This window comes from Lepidochelys kempii, chromosome 7 (genome assembly GCF_965140285.1).
Source record: "Lepidochelys kempii isolate rLepKem1 chromosome 7, rLepKem1.hap1, whole genome shotgun sequence".
Taxonomy (NCBI): domain Eukaryota; kingdom Metazoa; phylum Chordata; order Testudines; family Cheloniidae; genus Lepidochelys; species Lepidochelys kempii.
This window is the reverse complement of record NC_136386.1, coordinates 45,733,890-45,754,665: the sequence shown is the minus strand read 5'-3', so window position 1 is coordinate 45,754,665 and position 20,776 is coordinate 45,733,890. Positions and strand designations below refer to the sequence as shown.

General features: G+C 45.6%; 1 protein-coding gene across 11 annotated transcripts in view; it reads right to left on the bottom strand.

Annotated features, from left to right (window-relative positions):
• Nucleotides 1-20,776, bottom strand: part of DOCK3 (dedicator of cytokinesis 3) — a 585,647-nt gene that overhangs the window by 195,300 nt on the left and 369,571 nt on the right. For all 11 annotated transcript variants that reach the window (XM_073352483.2, XM_073352491.2, XM_073352484.2 and 8 more), the window contains exon 10: nucleotides 8,413-8,494. In XM_073352483.2, coding sequence (XP_073208584.1) covers nucleotides 8,413-8,494 — 82 coding nt within the window. The remainder of the gene's footprint in view (nucleotides 1-8,412; nucleotides 8,495-20,776) is intronic.

Sequence of the window (20,776 nt, the reverse complement as noted above, 5' to 3'; positions counted from 1 at the left end):
CTTCTGCCTGGATTGCCCTGATATATATAGGACTTATGATTTGGGGCTGAGATGTAGATGACCAATAAATGAAGTCTGGCTCTGGAATCCTTTAGGAAGTGTAGTGTGTCATCTGTGTGTGACCTGTGCCCTTGAAGAGCAAACTTGACAGTTGTACTCTGTACGTCTCTCAGAATGCCAGAGGCTTACAGCCATGCATCTCTGCACACAGCTACCATGGTGGCCATGGATCAGCTGCTGTGTTGATACATCCATTGCAGTCTGCAATGAGGTTTTAGCCATTAGTTAACTTGTGGCACTGATGGGATTCAACTTTTCTGTCAAGTCTTGTGGGAGTTTAGCTAGAAAGGGGGATATCCTATGTTAAATAACCGTCTGTGTTCCATGTTGTGAATGATCTCTAGTCTGTTGCAATTGGACCAACCTTTGGATCCCATGTACTTCCAAACCTGGTCACTGTTTAAAACTCTGGGCCTCTCAGGTACAAAACTGGGTGCAGAACTCCTGTTCATCCTCCTTCCTTGGGATGTGGAACTCTGCAGCCCAACTGCCATAGGCCCTGAAACCAGTATTCTGCCTTTATCATGATCAGTGAAACTGGAGTCAGAGTGTCCATGTTTCCTGGAGGGATTGTTATTGACAGGACACCAACAGAAACAGGGAAGCAAGGAAGTTAGACTGGAAGTAACTCATCCACATGGACAGAACAGTGCACAGGATTTAATAAAGTTTTACTTGTTCAGCTTAACCTTCATTCATTGTGAATGAAACATGGTGGCAGTGTTGGAGCTGTGAGTTCTTTGAAGTGCAGCAGCTAGCAGTGTGAACCATGGAACCTTGGATTTTGCAGATACAAACCTAGCCCAGTGATTGGGCAAGTGGAAGGAGGAGTTTGGGCAGTACACAGACATGCCCATGCAGGATAACAACAATAGCAGAGAAGTAAAACTGTTACTTTACCTTACTGGGAATAAGGCAGAGAGGTCTGCTGCACTCTAAAGCTCACCACTGCCTCAAGCCTCACAGCAGTCCTAGGAGCCTGGGGGAACTATTGCTCACAAAAGAATGAAACTCTGGCCATGATACAAGTTTTTCACTAGAGACAAATCCGAAGGGGCAGGGATAAACCCATATGGTTACTGCCTTATGCACTCTGGCTGTTCCATGCAATTTTTGGGACTTGACAGACTCCCTAATAACAGATGATCTGCAGCACTTGGGATCAAAACCTGTGGGAGTGGAAGCTCCAGGAAGGCAATCTCACATGAGACAGATGAGGCATGCAGTGAAAATAAAGACAAAGGATGAAAGCCCCAGGAGGTACAACAGCTCCAGAAGTATATGAAGTGAGACAACAGCAAAGAGGAGCAGGTGGCCAGGATTCCATACGCATACTGAAATGCATTTACTGTGGGACACTGCATATGCAGGAAAAGGAGAAGTGCCCCGAACTAGGACAGCATTACAAGGAATGTGGCAAGTTGAACTATTTTAGCAGCATGTACAAGAACAGGAGAAAGTCTTAGAAAGATTCAGTAAGACTTGTACAAGAAAGGGAGGGGATATCAGACTCTTGTGGTGACAGTATGACTTTCTCCTTGACTCCAAAGACTATTAGGTACAGACTGTTGGGACAGAAAAGCAACTAGCGACAATACCAACCTCCCCCCCCCCCCGTGCGATTTCAGATGGATAGCAGGGCCTCCTGCAACGTGATTCCTCAGTGTGAACTGGACTCGAACACACCCATTAGAAAAAGTAGTGCATCCTCCTAATGTACAACGAGAGCATAATACAGCCCATAGTAAAATGTGACTTCAGAGTAACTAACATAAAAAACAACAGATGGTACAATTGATGTTTGTTGTGGTGAATGGCAACAACCACAGATCCCTCTTGGGGAATACAGCAATACAAGCTACAGATCTGATAAAAGGGCACTCACCCTTTCACTGAACTGGGCATTGACAAGATACCATTGTCCACTGCTCACAATTGATGACATCTTGCCAGAACATTTCAAAGCCAGAATATTTATGATCTGATGTGAAGAACAGGTTTTGGCACATAAGCCTGAATAAAGAGTCAGGTGTAACACTATTTGGCTGCTACAAATGGCTGTGCATGCTGATGGGCATAAGCTCATTACCAGAGGTGGTCCAGAGAAGACTCACCAAACCACTGGAAGGACTGCTAGTGGTGAAAATAACTGTAGCTCTTATCTTCATTGTAGGTGAAGGGAGAAGTGACACAGAAGCTGAATGAGACCATGGCAGAGAACTACAAGATTTCCTACAGCCATGCAGGGACCAGAAAAAAAACCAATCCAGAAAAAAAAGTTACTCAAACAGCATGAGATGACATACAATGGACAACTGATCACAGCAGAGGCACTGAAAGCAGATCCCAACAAGATTAAGGCAGTCAGAGACACATCAGCTCCAGTGCATATAGAAGGGGTACAGCACTTCAGAGGAATGATACATTCTCTGTCCACACCTGGCTGCAGTAGTAGAACCCATATGTCAGCTCACAAGGCAGGATGTGGAATGGGACTAGGAAGGTCACCAACTCCAAGTATTTGACATGCTGAAACTAATAACAGATGCCCCTCTCCTGAAGTACCACCAAGTAGAAGAGCCACTGACCCTCCAGAGTGATGCATCATAGAAAAGATTGGGCTTAGTTCTTTTGCAGGAGCAGTTAGTCACTTATGCCAACAGAGTCCTGTCTAAGACAGACGTACATCCAAACAGAAGAGGTCACTTATCCTTGTGCCTTAACTGGAGTTCTTCAAGGTGTGTATCCCTGTAGTAGCTCCACTTCAGGAGTGCATGTGTCCCTGCACCTTTGGTTGAAAATTATTGGTAGCAGCACCTATTTGGCCTGCACATGCGCCCTACACATCCTCATTCCCCATCTCAAGAACATATAGGGCTGCATGGGCAAACTGCCCTCAGTTCCTTCTCTACCACAGAGTTCCACAGGGGAAACTCCAAGGAGAAGGGAAGGAGGGTGGGCAGTGGAACATCTTGAATAACTCCAGTTACTACAGAAGTTAAGCTCTCCTTCTTTGAGTAGTGTCCTCATGGATGCTCCATTTCAAGTGATTTCCAAGAAGTACCTCCATAAGAAGGAGGGAGCTTCAGAACAGAGTCCAGTACTGAAGAAAAAACTGCATTGCCAATTGCAGCATCTAATCTAGAGGCAGAGCATAATGGTTGGAGAAAGTATGTACAGAGGTCCAGGTTGCATCTCTGCAGATTTCAGTAACTGGAATGTCTTTGAGTAATGCCACAGACATAGATTGACCAGTAGAATGAGTTATTACTCTAGAAAGAGGTTGAATATCAGCCACATCATAACATGTGATAATATATACCCCAAGATCCATCTTGAGAATCTTTGAGAGGAGAGTGCGGATCCCTTGGATATGTCTACAGCTGAAGCAAAGAGTGTAGAAGACCTTCTGAACAGTTTGAGTTTGTCCAGATAGAAGACTAATGCCCTTCTGACATTAAGGATATGGAAGGCAGCTTCTTGTCTAGTCTGATATGCTTTTGGGAAAGTAACTGGGAGATAAATGGTCTGATTAATAATAAAATTAAGAAGACACCTTAGGCAGAAACTTGGGATCTGGTCCCAAATTACCTTTTCCTTGAGAAACACTGTAAAAGGAGGGTCTGACATTAAAGCCCCCAGTTCTACCCTCTGGGCAGAAGTGCTGGCCACCAAGAAAGCTGTTTTTCATGCATAAATAAAGCAACAAACATAGCTAATGGCACAAAAGGGTGTTATTGTAAGGCAATTAAGAACCAGGTTCAAGTCCCATACTGGAGTAGGTTCTCTAATCTGATGCAAAAGATTCATCAGTCCTCTGAGAAATCCTGAGTTTGCAGGATGAGTAAAGATCAAAAAACCTTCTACAGATGAGTAAAAGGCTGTAATAGCTGCCAAGTCAACCCTGATGAAACTTGCAGAGAGACCTGGAGTCTTTAATTGGTCAAGAATGGTGGGAAGAGAAGAGAACAGGAGAAACTTGTTGACAGGTATACCAGTGATAAAATCTCTTCCATTTTTGAAGGTAAGTATTTCTGGTAGATGTTTTCTGCTGTTTAATAATATATGTTGCACCTATCTTGAACAGGAGGTCTCTGTCCCCAAGAACCATTCAGGAGCCACGCCTGGAGTAGAGGAACTTTCAGATTGGGGTGAAGCATCTGATGAGCATGCTGCGACAATAGAATGCCAACTAGCTGGAAGTCTCATCAGTGGACAAGAAGCAAGTTGAATGATGTAAGGTTACCAGACTTGCCTCTACCAGATTGTTGCAATTAAAATGACCCTAGCCTTGTCTTGTTGGATTTTGTTCAGTTCTTTCCAAAGTAATGTTGGAAGGCCTCTCATCCATGAGATGAGGAAGAAATTGAGTGACCGCAGAACCCGGTTGACTAAAGACACTTGCTTGTCCAGACTGTTTGTTTGGGACGTAGAGTGTCCTGAGCCATCCCTGGAGGCATCAAAGATGTAACCTAGTGTTTTGGGTTACAAAAACACAGCCCAATAGTGATTGAGGGTCTAGTCTCCTCTTTAGCAACATTTCTTGCACGTCGTGTTGGCGGCAGTTGCAAAGAGGTCTACCTCTGGAAGCACCCAAGTTAATAATATGTTTTGGGAGAAATGCCTGCTGAGGTCATCAGCCACAGTGTTTTGCACATCTAGAAGGTAAGAAGCTGAGATGACTCCTGGTTGGGTATGCACCAATTCCAGAGTTTTATTGCTTCGGCACAGAATGAGGGGGAACATCCTCTCCCTGATAATTGATATAAAACACACAGGCCACGTTGTCTGTCATGATCTTGACTGATTTGGTCTGATCAGAGGAAGAAATTGAAGGCAAGCATTTCTGACCTCTCTCAACTCTAGAAGGTTGATGTGGAGTAACTGCTCTGGATGACCCTTTGCCCTGGATTGTGTGAGGTTCCTATCCCCAACGCAAGAGGAAAGTGTCTGATGTTATCACAATGGTAGTGAAATTGTGAATAAATGGGACTCCTGTACAGACCTTGGAAGGATCCTTCCACCAGTTGAGTGACTGCAGAACCTGGCTGACTACAGACACTTGCTTGTCCAGACTGTTTGTTTGGTATGTAGAGTGTCCTGAGCCATCCCTGGAGGCATCAAAGACATAACCTAGTGTTTGGGGTTACAAAAACATGGCCCAATAGTTGAAGGCAATTCCTCACTCAGGTTTGAGGTTGAACTGAACTGTTAAGATACTTTAGGGTGAGAAATCTATCAGTAGGTAAAAGTAAGCCCTGCCTGTCACTGCATTCAGAGATGTCCCTGTGAAATCTATTCTGTTCCCCTGGTGTTATCTGGACTGGTGATCTGCTAGGTCATTCCAATCCTTAACTCTGGGAGCCAGCCTTACCCTGCTCTACTGTGAGAACCCCCACTCCTGGGTTTTTCACGCACAGCCTCTGGCATGTAAGCTGCTCCTTGGATTGTGCAACCAAATGACACTAGCCAATATCTCCGGTCCCAGACACAACCCTAGGAACCTCCGTCTTGCAGTGTCCAGTTATGCCAGCTGGACACTGCAAGCTTATATAAGTTTGTCAATTTAACAAAGAAATTGATATGCATCAGGCTTGTTATCCCAGGGGGAGTCTCTCACATGCTTCAAATCAAATGCACTGCTTCAGGTAAAATAAACAAACAAATTTATTAACTACAAAGATAGATTTTAAGTGATGATAAGTCAAAGCACAACAAGTTGGAGTTGGTCAAATGAAATAAAAACAAAACGCATTCTAAACTAATCTTAACACTTTCAGTGCCCTTACAAACTTAGATGCTTCTCACCACAGGCTGACTGGTTGCCCTTCAACCAGGCTCTCCCCTTCGATCAGCACTTCAGTCGCTTGGTGATGATGTCTGTAGATGGAGGTGGGAGAGGAAGACATGGCAAACATCTCTCCCTTTTATCATGTTCTTTCTTCCCTCTTTGCTTTGCCCCCCACTTCAGGGTCAGGTGACCATTACCTCATTGTAGTCCCAAACTGACCAAAGGAAGGGAGATGACTCACTCGAGAGTCCAACAGACCCTAGGCCAGTGTCTTTTGTTCCTGTGAGGCTGGGCTGGCTTTGTCCCATACATGCCCTGATGAGATGTGAACTGCCTCTCTGCTCTTGGAGAAGTTTTGCCTGGGCCTGTTTTAAGCCACGAGGACACATTTTCAGCATCATAACTATATACATGAAATTAGAACCTATAATATTACTATAACATTACTGTAACAACAATTACTATGACATCATTATAGCAACAATGCTCAGTGCATCATGAGCCTTCCGAAGACACCTGACATGACAAACTTTGCACTGGATGCCACACAATCATTTTATAAGGATGCACATGGGGGTGTAGGGTATTCCCCCAAGGTACAGAGTGTCCCCGTGAAATCTATTCACTGTACTGGTGTCAAAGCAGACCTCTCAAAATTTAGTTGGAAGCCTATTGTGGAGTAACAAGCTTGTTTGTACTGCCAACCATTTCTCTCTTGATAATATCAGCCCCTGAGCAACCAATCCTCCTTTGCCAGCTGCTGTTCTTCCCTGTCTGTAGACGGGGTCTGTCAAGGGGATTGAGATCCTCTCCATTTCCTTGAATGATAAGAAGGAGATTGGCTCCTGCATGGTGGTCTCCAGTATGCCCCATAGGGCCAAGGTGCAGCATCATTTTGACAATGCTGGTTCTGACAGGGCTGACCAGACCATTACCATGCCAGAAGCAGATGACTTCCAGCTCTAAAGTTAGAGTCCCTGATCTGTAGAGAGAGGTCTTATCTTGACCTGTGTGATCTGAGGAGGAGAAGGTTCTCTGCTAGATAATGGAGAAAAAGTGTCCCCCAAACATTGGTACTGGTCAGAAATATGCACTAGTTCCAAATATAGAGATATAAGTGCCAATAGTGGTCCTGGGATGAAGTCACCTCCACCAACATTAAATCAGCTGGTGCTGTTAAGACTTCCATCAATGGTGCTGACGTTGGTTCTGGTGCATATGTTGAGATTAGTGTTATCGCATTTGGTACACATGCCTAAAAGTACTAGTAACAGGCATTGTGCTTCTTCAGTACCTAGCCATAGCTGAACCGACATCACTTGCCTCTGGAGAATGAGCAAGCTTAGTACTCTCTTCCCGGGAGAGCAAAGATTTGGGTCTCCTTATGGGAAGAAACAGACTGGTGACAACATGTTGGGTTTTGCATGCTAGCTAGCAGGGTCACTGTCTGACAATGTCTTAGAAGAGGCAGAATCCATGTTAGAAATTGATCTTCACTCTTCAAGGTCTGAAGTTCTTCTCATTGATCGTCTGAGCAAGTATAACTTCAAACAAGTGTCCTTGGACTTTCTCGTTCTTGTTCTGAAGGAATGACACACTAAGTAGCAGTCTGGCACACAGCTGTCACTGAGACAAAATAGGCTGTGACTGTCCATGGGTGGAATAAGAACATCCCAGGACAGCAATTGTTTGAAGCCTGAATCATAGAATATCAGGGTTGGAAGGGACCTCAGGAGGTCATCTAGTCCAACCCCCTGCTCAAAGCAGGACCAATCCCCAATTTTTGCCCCAGATCCTTAAATGGTCCCCTCAAGGATTGAACTCACAACCCTGGGTTTAGCAGGCCAATGCTCAAATCACTGAGCTATCCCTCCCCTCCATCCATCATTTTGGCCTGGATAGTGGCTTAGAGTGCTAAGACACAAATTAAATTTAGGTTTTTGGAGGGTTTTAAAATAAAAAAAAGGGGGAGGCCAGTAATTTAAAGGGCATTAACACTAACTAGTCACTTAATTTGCAACTGAAGCAGATTCCAGTAAGGGTAGTGGGTGGACACTGCTTGCTCCATCTAACTGCCATGGATGGTAAAAGAGTAACGAGGGATGGCTCTGGCATTTATGCCAGCATGGGGGAGAGGGAGGGCACACATGGTACAGGTGTGGCCCTGCAGACACTGCTATTCAAGTATTCCTATTTTGTGAACATGAGGTGCATGCACAAAGAGTGGGATCCACACAAACAGTCAAAAAAGAAATAATTTCCCATCTTCTGTTTTCTAAGTGTATAATACATGCAACGGGCATTTAAAGATGAAAACTGTGAAATGTATTTGATGTTCCTTTACTTGAAAAAATCAATTAATCTGGAAGATTATTTCAATTTTCTAATGTTAACATTTCATTAAATTGAGCAGAAATATACAGTTTTCATTTTCCTCAGTATACAGGAAAGAAAGAATTTCTATATGTTCCCAGAGTGACCGTGTCTACAGTCAAACAACCTTCAAGAGAAGTCTCAGTTCACAGTTAGATAGGGAAAGAGAATGAGTAATTCATACATACTGTGAAAAGGCCACACATCCGTTCTATCTTCTCTGGATTCCTGGGGCCTCCGTTCTTGTTTAATCTCACCAGAAACCGCTCACTAAAAACCAAAGAAAACAAAGGAAACTTACTTGCAACAAACGTAAACAAAAAAGAATAAATATTTCAAAATGTGTGTTAAACCCTGTCATTTTTGAATTTCTCAAAGCATAAGGAATTGTATTCAGTGACTCAGGTAGAATTACATTGTGAAGCCATGAGTAATTATTGTAGAAGGCTTTGTTTTACAGGAAGTACCTCTTCATGAAAAGCTGCAGTGCTGATACATCTTACTGGCAGATTATCATACTAAAGTAACAGACTTGTGTAAAGGCTATTTTTCAAGTGCATGAAGTCTCATGAAAGCACAGGACTTGAACAAGTGCTGCAGATAAGGACTAAAAAGCATGTGGCAAAGCTCGGTGATCCAAGACTAGAATAGCAGGAATGCTGCAGTACAGGATTGACGTCTATTGACAGAGCTGTTTGGGGTCAGAAGGTACTTCAGGTAAGAACCAGTGCGCATTTGCAGAGCTGTGTAAAGGAAACTTACATAGCACATGCCTGCATGATGCTTGGTTCAAGTTAGTTCTGTCTGCCTTTCACTTTCATGACCACTGAAATTCACTCAAAAATGTAAGAAATCAAAACAAAAGAAGGATACAGCGATGAGGAAAATGTGTCTGAAAGCTTATTCATTTTGAACAAATCCAATAAAATAATGTAGCAATTCTTGAATCTCAGGACCTGATTTACCAAAATTTTTATCATTCATAAATTGAACAGCCCTACTGCAAAGCGAGGATGGAGTCTAAATCAACAAAACGGGGTTGTAAACCAAATCATTCACCCACTAATGGGGACACAATATGGTAGTTACACAAAAGTCATGACAGAGAAGTTACTTATATAGATACACAAAACCAAGATCAGTAGATTTAATTATTTGCTGGGCTTGTGACTATGCACTTGTATACACATTTAAATAACTCTCAGCCTTCAGCTGTGCACATTAGAATATGTACCCTTGGTAACTTTTCCAACCTTGCGCAATTATTTAATTATTAATGTTCTTAAAGTGAGACATTTATTTGCACTATTAAACTTAAGATATGGGTGGCTCTGTGGTTTGGGATGGCATCTGAAACACTTTGTTTCCTAGTCACCATCCCTCTAAAGCAGGGGTGGGCAAACTTTCTGGCCTGAGGGCCACAACTGGGTGGGGAAATTGTATGCAGGGCTGGGGCGGGGGTGGGGGCTGGGGTGAAGGAGGGGGTGTGGTGTGCAGGAAGGGGCTCAGAGCAAGGGATTGGGGCAGAGAAGGGGTGTGGGGTGTATGAGGGGGCTCAGGCAAGGGGGTTGGGGTTGCAGGAGGGGGCTCAGGGCAGCAGTGCAGGAGGGGTGCGGACTGCGGGAGGGGGCTCAGGGCAGGGGGTTGGGGTGCAGCAGGAGGCTCAGAGCAGGGGGTTGGGGTGCAGGGGGGATGCGGAGTGCAGGAGCGGTTCGGGCTCTGGCCCGGCGCCATTTACCTAAAGCGGCTCCGGGCTGGCAGTGGCGCGCTCCAGGGCCAGGGCAGGCTCCCTGCATGCCTGCCCTGGCCCCACGCTATGCCGCTCTGGGAAGTGGCCAGCACCACGTCCCTGCGAGGTCCCTGGGGGAGGAGGGGGCACAGGACTCCGCGCGCTGCCTTTGCCGCACCTCAATTCCCAGCCAATGGGAGCTGCGGGGGGGGGGGCGGTGCCTGGAGGCAAGGGCAACACATGGAGCCCTCTGCACCCCCCTTCCCTGCCCCCCCAGGCCGCAGGGATGTGGTGCTGGCTGCTTCTGAGAGTGGCGCGGGGCCTGCGGTACCACGATGGGCAATCCCTGAGGGGCCGGATCCAGCCCGCAGGCCACAGTTTTCCCACCCCTGCACTAAAATATCCTAGTAAATTATCAATAATTTTTGGCACCAAAAATGATCAACTAGCCAGTCTGTGGCTGAAACAGGATTGTGTGACCCTGTAATATAGAATATGCTGTAAAATTGATGTTCCTGTGAAATAAAATTCTTAAGACATAAAAAGAGACGTCTTAGAGCAGGGCCTATGTCATCCTGCTAGATGTTTAGGGTAAAAGACCATGTTTTTCAGATATTAAAACTTATTCCACAGAACATGAAGCATTTTGGGCACATTTCCTGCCTCTTCTGTTTCTTTTTACGCTTGTATCAGCTGCAATATAGGCCACAAACAATGTGGTAAAAATTAAGGTGAATGATGTAAAAATAAAAGTGACAAAAATGCTTTTAAAATTTCCCAGGGGCACAAGATAGTTCTGTACCCACTAAGCTTCTGAATATATGTGAAGGAAAAATAAGTAGAGAAAATTCTCACTTCCATTTCTCCATGAATGGCTGTTCTTATTTCTGCTGGAGCTTCCTTCTGGCTGATTGGAGTGGAGTGCTCTTACAGCTGGAGCCGATGTAGTAAGAAAGAAGTGAATCTCAAGAACCTTGGAGTTGGATTTTCAAAAGTGTTCAGTGTTGGTGTAACTCTGTTCCCACTGAAGTCAATTGAATTTAATGGAAGCAGAGTTAGGCCAACATTAAGTATTTTAAAAATTCCAACTTTGACGCTCAGAAATTTAGCCATGTGCAGGGTTTGGGGGAGCAATGCCCCCCAAGCAGTATATGTTAGTGGAGTGGTGGCTCGTGATGGCCTCCACCCAGGACCAGAGGAGCCCAGTGCCCCCGGTGGGTGGCAGAGAGAAGCGGAGCCACTAGGTGGTGGGGGGAGGGCAAGGAGAAGGGGCTGGCCCTGAGGATGGCTGGAGGGTTCATGGCCATTGCTGCTTTGAGTCATCACACCATGCTTGTTGGGTCCCCTGGAGAATCTGCAGCCGCTGCAGGGATTGGAGCTTGGTGGTGCCGCTCTGTTTCCACCTGGACAATGCCATGACTGGGATTGGGACCAACAAGGTAACGGCCAGGCCTGGCCTGAGTGCCTGCTTCTTCCCAGCACTGACAGCCCCTGAGCCCTTCTCTCGTTCCCTGTTAGGCAAGCCAGGATGCTGGGTGGGTGACTGGGGCAGGTCTGCTAGGTGAGGAGCACAGGGCCAGCCTTATGGGTGGGTGATCGTGCAGGGTGCCCTGGTCAGGGGGGTCACTGTGGCCAAGAGGCAAGTAGCAGGGTGGGCCTGGGGTGCAAGACCATGGAAAGGAGCTTGAGGCAATGAGGGGACAAGGCAGTGGGGTCTGGGGGTGATGGGGTTTGGGAGGCAGTGGAGGCCAGGGGCTATGGGGCGGAAGCCCATGGAGGAAGCAGGGGCCAGGGGTGATAGATGGGGAGGTGGAGGTGGAGGGGTCCTGGGGAAATCAGGGGATGGGTGTAGAGCCTGGGGAGGCAGAGAGGCCCAAGGTAATGGGGAAGCCTGGGGAGACGGGGGCAGGAGCAACAAAACACAAGTTTGCCCAGGGTACCATTTTTCCTAAGGCTGGCCCTGGATGAGCTCAAGGCTCTCACATATCATCTGACCTGTTTTGCCACAACCTTTTCAACAATTTTTCCTGAAAAGGAAGACTAGACAGAAGTCAATAAATAGCAAGATTGTCAGAGCAAAGCCAATAGCTTTCTTAAGGTTTGCTGTTATTCTACCCCCATAGTGACACACACAATCCACAATGAGCCCAGTACTTCTTCGCTGGTCTCCAACAGCCAGGATGGACATAGGTTCAACTCAAGTTGTGGACCTGAGCATTTCCGCAAACTCAGACTCTGAATAAACACAGGAGGCAGAATGCCACATTTTTATACGGTCACTTTTCAGATAAGAATTACACTACAGTGGCTTTAAAGTTCTGCACTAATTTTAAGATATATGAATGAACTGATAGCTTTCTTAAAGTAGCTGCATTCCCTGAGCCACAGGAACTATACAAAGGAGACTTTTCCTATGCTCCCAAAAATACTTTTCAGAAAGACTTAAAAAATAGTTATTAGGTCACCTCTGCACAGACTTTGATCTCAACAGATGCAGCTATTTTAATTCTTAAACCAGTTTTATTATGCAGTCTTGCAGTTATATGAGAAAACATTTTTTTCATTTCTCTTGTAATTATAATTCATGTCATGTATCTTCTCCATAATGCTTTGTACCTGGTTGACTAGTTTCATCAAGGAAAACCTGAGTTCCAAAAAAAAGAACAGCAAATCCAAAAAAGCCTAGAATTAACTATCAAGATTGTTGCAGATAGCCATCATGACCCTCAAACACATGACAACTACTTTTGTAGCAGAGGTTCTAAGACTGTGTTTACTCCTCACTAAAACTGAATGTGATGGGGTGAACACACCTCTCCTGAGCACCCACCTGTCAGCTGGGTGTGAACCTGCACTCTCTCAGTTCACAATGCTCCTGGTCAGCTGTTGCCCTCATCAGTGGCTCAGCCCTCTGGCTAAGTCAAACATAGTCTAAAATGGATGAACCCCTTCCACGGTAACAAATGTCCAACAAGGACTACCATTGTGCAGTCATTGGTATCTGCAGCCCTGCATCTCGGCTCAGTTCTCAGACCCTTCTGGGCCAATGTTAAGTCTGTCTCTACCCTGTCATAAAGCAGCACCCCCCAGGGCTTTCTCCCTGGAGACTCTTTGCCTTTAGTTGTTCTCTGGTGTCCCAGCTCTCCAGCCATGTCAATCCTTAATTTCAGTCCTCTTCGTGGGGGTGGCAGGGAGGGAAACAAAGTTCAACAAAGGGTTGGCCCCTCCAGGGTCTTCAGCCATGTCCCTGGGTCTATTTTGGGCTTTTAATAGAGTCTTATCCCCTTCTTGGGGACCAGGCCACTTTTCCGGTGGCTGGGGGGGAGGGGTGTCTCCGGCCCACCCACTACTCCAAGTCCCAACCCAGGGACCCTATAGACAGCAGCCATTTACTGCTTTCGTTTACTTGGTTGCTGCTGCTATGCCCTGGGCCGCTTCCCACTCGGTCCCATCATGTTCACTCTACCTTAAATTATAGTTCTTGGGTTCTATTTGTCTCATTCCTTGTTTGCGCAGGGTTTCTTCCAGGCCTCTTGCCTGGAGAGATTTTCTGTCCTACCCTTGCTTGAGCAGGGCTTCCCACAAGCCTCCTTGCCTGGAGAATTTCTCCATCTTCCAGGATTTCCTCAGCCTTCTGGTCTCAACCAAGGACTGAACTGCTCAGGCCCAGCAGCTCCTTTTAACTGAGCCCTAATTGGCTGCTTCCCTGCAGCCTTTCTAGGCAGGCCTGAAGGACCCACCTTCACTGCTCATTTCCTGGGGCGGGATGTGGTAGGACCACAAGGCCCCAAAGGACCTGGTACACCCTGTCACACCAAACTATAAAGAGTTCCAATACCTAAAAAAATTAGCCTTTTTTGGGTAAATGCTGGATGCAAATCTTCCACTGCTGTCTAATGCACAGTTGCCAACTTTCACGTGGTAAATATGCACCCCAACTTTCACACTAAGCCAAGAATTAAGCTAATCCTGTTTCAAAACAAGACCAAAACAAGCCAATCCCTAAGAACAAAGACATAAAAGAGAAAACTTAGTTCTTTGTTATTCTTTTTCTATATAGGTGCTTATACAGTGCTCATAGGATCTGAGGGCTAGATCCACAAAGGGGACTTAGGTACCCTGCCACCTAATGGAATCCACAGCTTTGAGTTAGGCACCCAGGCTTCTTCTACAATGCATAATGAGAATAGACACCTAAGAATGGAATCTCCAAAAGCCTGCAAGCTGAGTGGAGAGCTGCCTAAGCTAGTCAATAGAAAATGCTGAGGAGACGGGTGGGGCCTAAGCCTTCCCCTCAATGGGAGTTAAGTGCCTAAGGCCAGGTTGCTGTGAGTTGCCTGTCTCTGCTTCGGATTCACAGCCATGAATCCTCCCTAGAATTAAGACACTAAGCCCTTTCTCACAAACAAGCCAAACAGGAGGTGGTGTTGGTGCCTCCATATAACCTTTATCCCAAGGTTAGAGCAGTAACACATATTGTGGGAGAGCCACATAAATTTAATTATTTATACAAAGTGGAACAGTTTCAACAGGAGAGATTGAGGGAGACCCACCTCAGAATAGCCTATAGCTTAGTGATCAGGGCACTCTCCTAAGATATGGGAGATTTGGGTTCAAATTCCTGCTCCAATTTCTTTCCAGAGGGGGAAATTGAACCTGGGTATCTCACATTCTTGGTGAGTGCTCTAACAATTGAGATAAAGGTTATATGGTTATAAAGGGGATGCAGGGACCAACAGCACCATCGATACGGAGACTGATCCAATAAACACGGTTTTAGGAAGCCTCTGAGAACACCTACTAGACCAGGCCCCATAAGCAAGACAGGCAGAGAGGACCAGATATTTCAAGATATTTAGGTACTTGACTCTCACTGAAATCAATAAGAGCTAGGTGCCTAAATACCTTTCAGGATCTGGGTTGGAATGCCAAGTTTGAGGATCACTCTGGAACTTAGGCATGAGCTGGGTGCCCAGGTGTTGGGACTTTGGTGGCTGTGTGCATGCTCAATTGCATATTTTTAGGTATCATGGGGAATTTAACAGCAGAAACAAAGGCACCAGGGTATTTAGGTGCCTACAGAGTTAGGCAGCAGCTGCGTAGAGGTTTTGAGGATCTAAATTTTAGACTTCGACTTGTACATGCTAGTGCTTACTTTCATATAACTCAAGTTGTTCAGGGGTGTGGAAAAACCTCCCCCTGAGTGATGCAAGTTAAATGGACAAGCACCAGCGTGGACAGTGCTATGTCAGTGGCAGAAGCTCTCTCCCTTTGGCATAGAGGGTCTGCACTAGCAGCACTATAGCGGCACAGCTACATCAGTACAACTGAGCCACTGTAGAGATTCTAGTGTAGACCAGTCCTTAGGCGCTGAACGGGGCAACTAAATACCTTTGTGGATCTAGCCCTGAGTGCCTTTCAGCAGAGTTTCACATGGGTATGTTCCCTCATCCTCTTCCCAAAGGTGAATTGGATGTGTAGTTGAATATTTTGTTTTGGATTTTTTTAAACACATACATAAAGCTATATGTTTATGGTAGAGAAGGCAGGGTCAAAGAAATGCACCTTGCTCTTAGCAGTGAGTTTTGTAACAGTCCCTGGTTCCTGTGGGAGTTCACTCCACAGTTTTGGGTCAGCTCCCAAGAAAGTTCTATCTGCACAGATGAGCTTTACTTTTATTGTAGAAAGTTTCATTGTGCCAGAGGAGCAAAGTTGTTGACATAGTCTTCATCCCAGGGTTTTAGTTGATCATTTAGACACTCTGGGCACAGAGCATTGAGTATCTTGAAGATAAGGACCAAGACCTTGAACTTGATATTCTATGGGAAGCCAGTGTAGGAAAAGGAGGAGAGGTCTGATGTGTTTGCAATAGCCAGTGTGTTAAGAAGACATGCTGTAGCATTCTGTGCCAGTTGGAGTTTCCCAGGTGCAGAAAGCCTCATGCCCAGGCATGTTGTATTACCATAGACCAGCTCAGAGGTAGCAAAGCCATGAACAACTGAGGCCTGTCACCATTCGCCATGATGGGGCAGAGACTCCTAGCCAACTGGAGATAGCAGTATCACCAAGTAACGTTTCCACTATGTGAGAGCTTAGCATCAGTGAGGAATCCAGGAGCATGCCAAAAATACAAAATGAATTGATCAATTGTGGGTATGTACTTTCAACCTTCCTGTGGGTAGTATAGACATACCCTTAATTTCCCTTTAATTAATGAGGTGCTCTGGCCGACAACTGCCTCAGACATCAATGGGTTTTGGAGTAAATAGTAACAGAATTATAATATATAAAACAAATATTCCCTAACTGTAGAGAATATGACTGGGAACCTATTATAACCACTATTACCTGTATTTTTTGTTTTCAGAATTTATTGTCAGGTTCCAGAAATTTATTTATAATTGCTAAGTTTTTTACCTCATGACACAAACTATGTAAATTGCAGATGTGTCTCTTTAAGGTAGGTAAATTTAACCTGAAAGTTAATTTGGCTTAAGGTGTAATACTTATGAACCGAGTCTACCATTATGCATCCAGTGGAAATGCAGGGAAGTAGCAGGGTCTTCACTGTAGTTCATCATTCTGGATAATTGAGGTGTGATGCTTGCTGAGCACGGATGCCTCTGTTCAACTCTGCTGAATCCCAGCCAGCACGGATTATTAAAAAAATAATTTTGTCACATCAGCTCTAGAATCTGTCATGCCTTTTTCCTTATCTGCTTAGTTCCTTCCTGTTTCAGGTTGTGCTATATGGAGTTTGGCTGTGTGTGTATTTCCAGTTGCACTTTCTAGGGTAACCGTCTAATTCTGTACTCTTCCATTCCTGTTTCCCTGTTTCATATACTATCTGTGTAATATGAGTTTGAGAGAGATAAGGTGGGAGAGATAATATCTTTTATTGGACCAACTTCTATTTGTGGAAGGGACAACCTTTGGAGCTTCACAGAGCTCTTCCTCAGGACAAAAGCACCCTACCAGCTGTGAACAAACACTTTTCACAAAGCTATCACTCCATATCTGATCTCTCAGTTCTCCTCCTCAAAGGAAACCTGCACAACACCTTCAAAAGACAAGCCTGGGAACTTAAATTCGTAACTCTACTAGATACTATTTATTTTTTAAATTAACAGACAGTGGATTTATGGCTCATTACAAGAATTTGTAACACACCTTACTGTCTACTAATCTCCTTTGTCCTATGCAGAGGTGTTAATTACTCACTTCATTTTAAGTGGTCTCAATACAACATGTGAACCCCTTATGCTTAGCAATATGCCCCACCTTGTATTTACCTTGAGCACTCTGGTTACTATTTCCAGACCTGAGGAAGAGGTCTGTGAAGCTCAAAAGCTTGTCCATTTCACAAACAGAAGTTGGTCCAATAAAAAGCTTGTCCATTTCACAAACAGAAGTTGGTCCAATAAAAGATATTACCTCATCCACCTAATCTCTCTCTTTTCCTGGGCCCAATACAGCTATAACACCACTGCAAATAATATGAATTTATCTTTTACTTATTATGACCATAAGAACCCCTATGTGGCAACTGGACAAGGGTACACCCACCTCACTGTTGTCAGAACATTTAGCCAAACAGTGTCTTGTAAGGTATCATCTAAAAACTGGTGACATGCTGGTCTTTCATATTATTGCATGACGTAAGTAAAGTTAGTATGTAAAGAATTATGTATGTGTGCTGGAAATATACTCCTAAAATATATTCAAACCAATCAATCTGATTAGAGTGGATAAACAAGTTTCTGGTAGACAAAGGAACGTTGTTTCATAGAATCATAGAATATCAGGGTTGGAAGGGACCTCAGGAGGTCATCTAGTCCAACCCCCTGCCCAGAGCAGGACCAATCCCCAACTAAATCATCCCAGCCAGGGCTTTGTCAAGCCTGACCTTAAAAACCTCTAATGAAGGAGATTCCATCACCTCCCTAGGTAACGCATTCCAGTGTTTCACCACCCTCATAGTGAAAAAGTTTTTCCTAATATCCATCCTAAACCTCCCCTACTGCAACTTGAGACCATTACTCCTTGTTCTGTCATCTGCCACCATGGAGAACAGTCTAGATCCATCCTCTTTGGAACCCCCTTTCAGGTAGTTGAAAGCAGCTATCAAATCCCATCTCATTCTTCTCTTCCGCAGACTAAACAATCCCAGTTCCCTCAGCCTCTCCTCATAAGTCATGTGTTCCAGCCCCCTAATCATTTTTGTTGCCCTCCGCTGGACTCTTTCCAATTTTTCCACATCCTTCTTGTAGTGTGGGGCCCAAAACTGGACACAGTACTCCAGATGAGGCCTCACCAATGTCGAATAGAGGGGAACGATCACATCCCTCAATCTGCTGGCAATGCCCCTACTTATACAGCCCAAAATGCCGTTAGCCTTCTTGGCAACAAGGGCACACTGTTGAGTCATATCCAGCTTCTCGGCCATTGGAACCCCTAGGTCCTTTCCTGCAGAACTGCTGCCTAGCCATTCGGTCCCTAGTCTGTAGCGGTGCATGGAATTCTTCTATCCTAAGTGCAGGACTCTGCACTTGTCCTTGTTGAACCTCATCAGATTTCTTTTGGCCCAAACCTCTAATTTGTCTAGGTCACTCTGTTTCCTATCCCTACCCTCCAGCGTATCTACCTCTCCTCCCAGTTTAGTGCCATCTGCAAACTTGCTGAGGGTGCAGTCCACGCCCTCTTCTAGATCATTAATGAAGATACTGAAGAAAACCGGCCCCAGGACCGACCCTTGGGGCACTCCACTTGATACCGGCTGCCAACTAGACATGGAGCCATTGATCACTACCCATTGAACCTGACAATCTAGCCAGCTTTCTGTCCTCCTTATAGTCCATTCATCCAGCCCATACTTCTTTAACTTGCTGGCAAGAATACTCTGGGAGACTGTATCAAACGCTTTGCTAAAGTCAAGGAATAACATGTCCACTGCTTTCCCCTCATCCACAGAGCCAGTTACCTTGTCATAGAAGGCAATTAGATTAGTCAGGCATGACTTGCCCTTGGTGAATCCATGCTGACTGTTCCTGATCACTTTCCTCTCCTCTAAGTGCTTCAGAATTGATTCCTTGAGGACCTGCTCCATGATTTTTCCAGGGACTGAGGTGAGGCTGACTGGCCTGTAGTTCCCCAGATCCTCCTCCTTCCCTTTTTAAAAAATGGGCACTACATTAGCCTTTTTCCAGTTGTCTGGTACCTCCCCTGATCCCAGGAGTTTTCAAAGATAATGGCCAATGGCTCTGCAATCACATCCGCCATCTCCTTTAGCACCCTTGGATGCAGCTCATCTGAGCCCATGGACTTGTGCGCATCCAGCTTTTCTAAATAGTCCCGAACCACTTCTTTCTCCACAGAGGGCTGGTCACCTCCTCCCCATGCTGTGCTGCCCAGTGCAGTAGTCTGGGAGCTGACCTTGTTCGTGAAGACAGAGGCAAAAAAAGCATTAGCTTTTTCCACATCCTCTGTCACTAGATTGCCTCCCTCATTCAGTAAGGGGCCCACACTTTCCTTGACTTTCTTCTTGTTGCTAACATACCTGAAGAAACCCTTCTTGTTACTCTTAACATCTCTTGCTAGCTGCAACTCCAAGTGTGATTTGGCCTTCCTGATTTCACTCCTGCATGCCTAAGTAATAATTTTATACTCCTCCCTGGTCATTTGTCCAATCTTCCACTTCTTGTAAGCTTCTTTTTTGTGTTTAAGATCAGCAAGGATTTCACTGTTAAGCCAAGCTGGTCGCCTGCCATATTTACTGTTCTTTCTTTGGGATGGTTTGTTCCTGTAACCTCAATAAGGATTCTTTAAAATACAGCCAGCTCTCCTGGACTCCTTTCCCCCTCATGTTATTCTCCCAGGGGATCCTGTCCATCAGTTCCCTGAGGGAGTCAAAGTCTGCTTTTGTGAAGTCCAGGGTCCGTATTCTGCTGCTCTCCTTTCTTCCTTGTGTCAGGATCCTGAACTCGACCATCTCATGGTCACTGCCTCCCAGATTCTCATCCACTTTTGCTTCCCCTATTAATTCTGTTTCATCTGTTTGCCTGTGTCTCCAATGTGAATTGAGCAAGGAGACAATGGAAGTACATTTACATCTAATGTAAACAACATGATTAAGCTAACTGAAAAAAGCAAATTGATAAGAGAATCAGGAAGACAGCATGGTGTCTACACACCAGCAGGGTAGAGAAACTTTGTCTAGGTTTATCTTTCAAAGAATACATTTCAAAGTTTTACGAGACTATAAAAAGAAGGGAAGAGAACCCCTTACTGATCCACCACTAAGGCTGCGTGTCTGCCATGGAGGTCACGGATTCTGTGATTTTCCATGAGTTCTGGCTGGTGCTGGCTCAGGGGTTGCTCGAGCTGGGTTTACCTGAGGGAGAGTGGTTCCCGGCTCCCACCGGCATGTCCCTGCAGCTCCTAGGTGGAGGGGCCACAGGGCTCTGCATGCTGCCCGGGCCTGCAGGCGCTGCCCCCACAGCTCCCATTGGCTGTGGTTCCCGGCCAATAGGAACTGCGGAACTGGCACTTGTGGCAGAAGCAGTGCATGGAGCCCCCCTGGTCACCCCTCCCCCTAGGACCTGCAGTGACATGCCTGTCAGAGCTGGGTAGGGAGCCTGCCAGCCCCGCCAACCGCCCCACCCAGCACCAGCAGGGGTCCCGTGCCACACGCCGCTGCCCGCCCCCTCCTCCCACCAGTGCAAATGGACGTCCCAGGCCGCCGCCCGCCTCCTCTCCAGCACCAACAGGGGTCCCGGAAAGCCCCCCCTGAGCACCTGCTGCCCTCTGGCCCAAGTTTTAGTTAG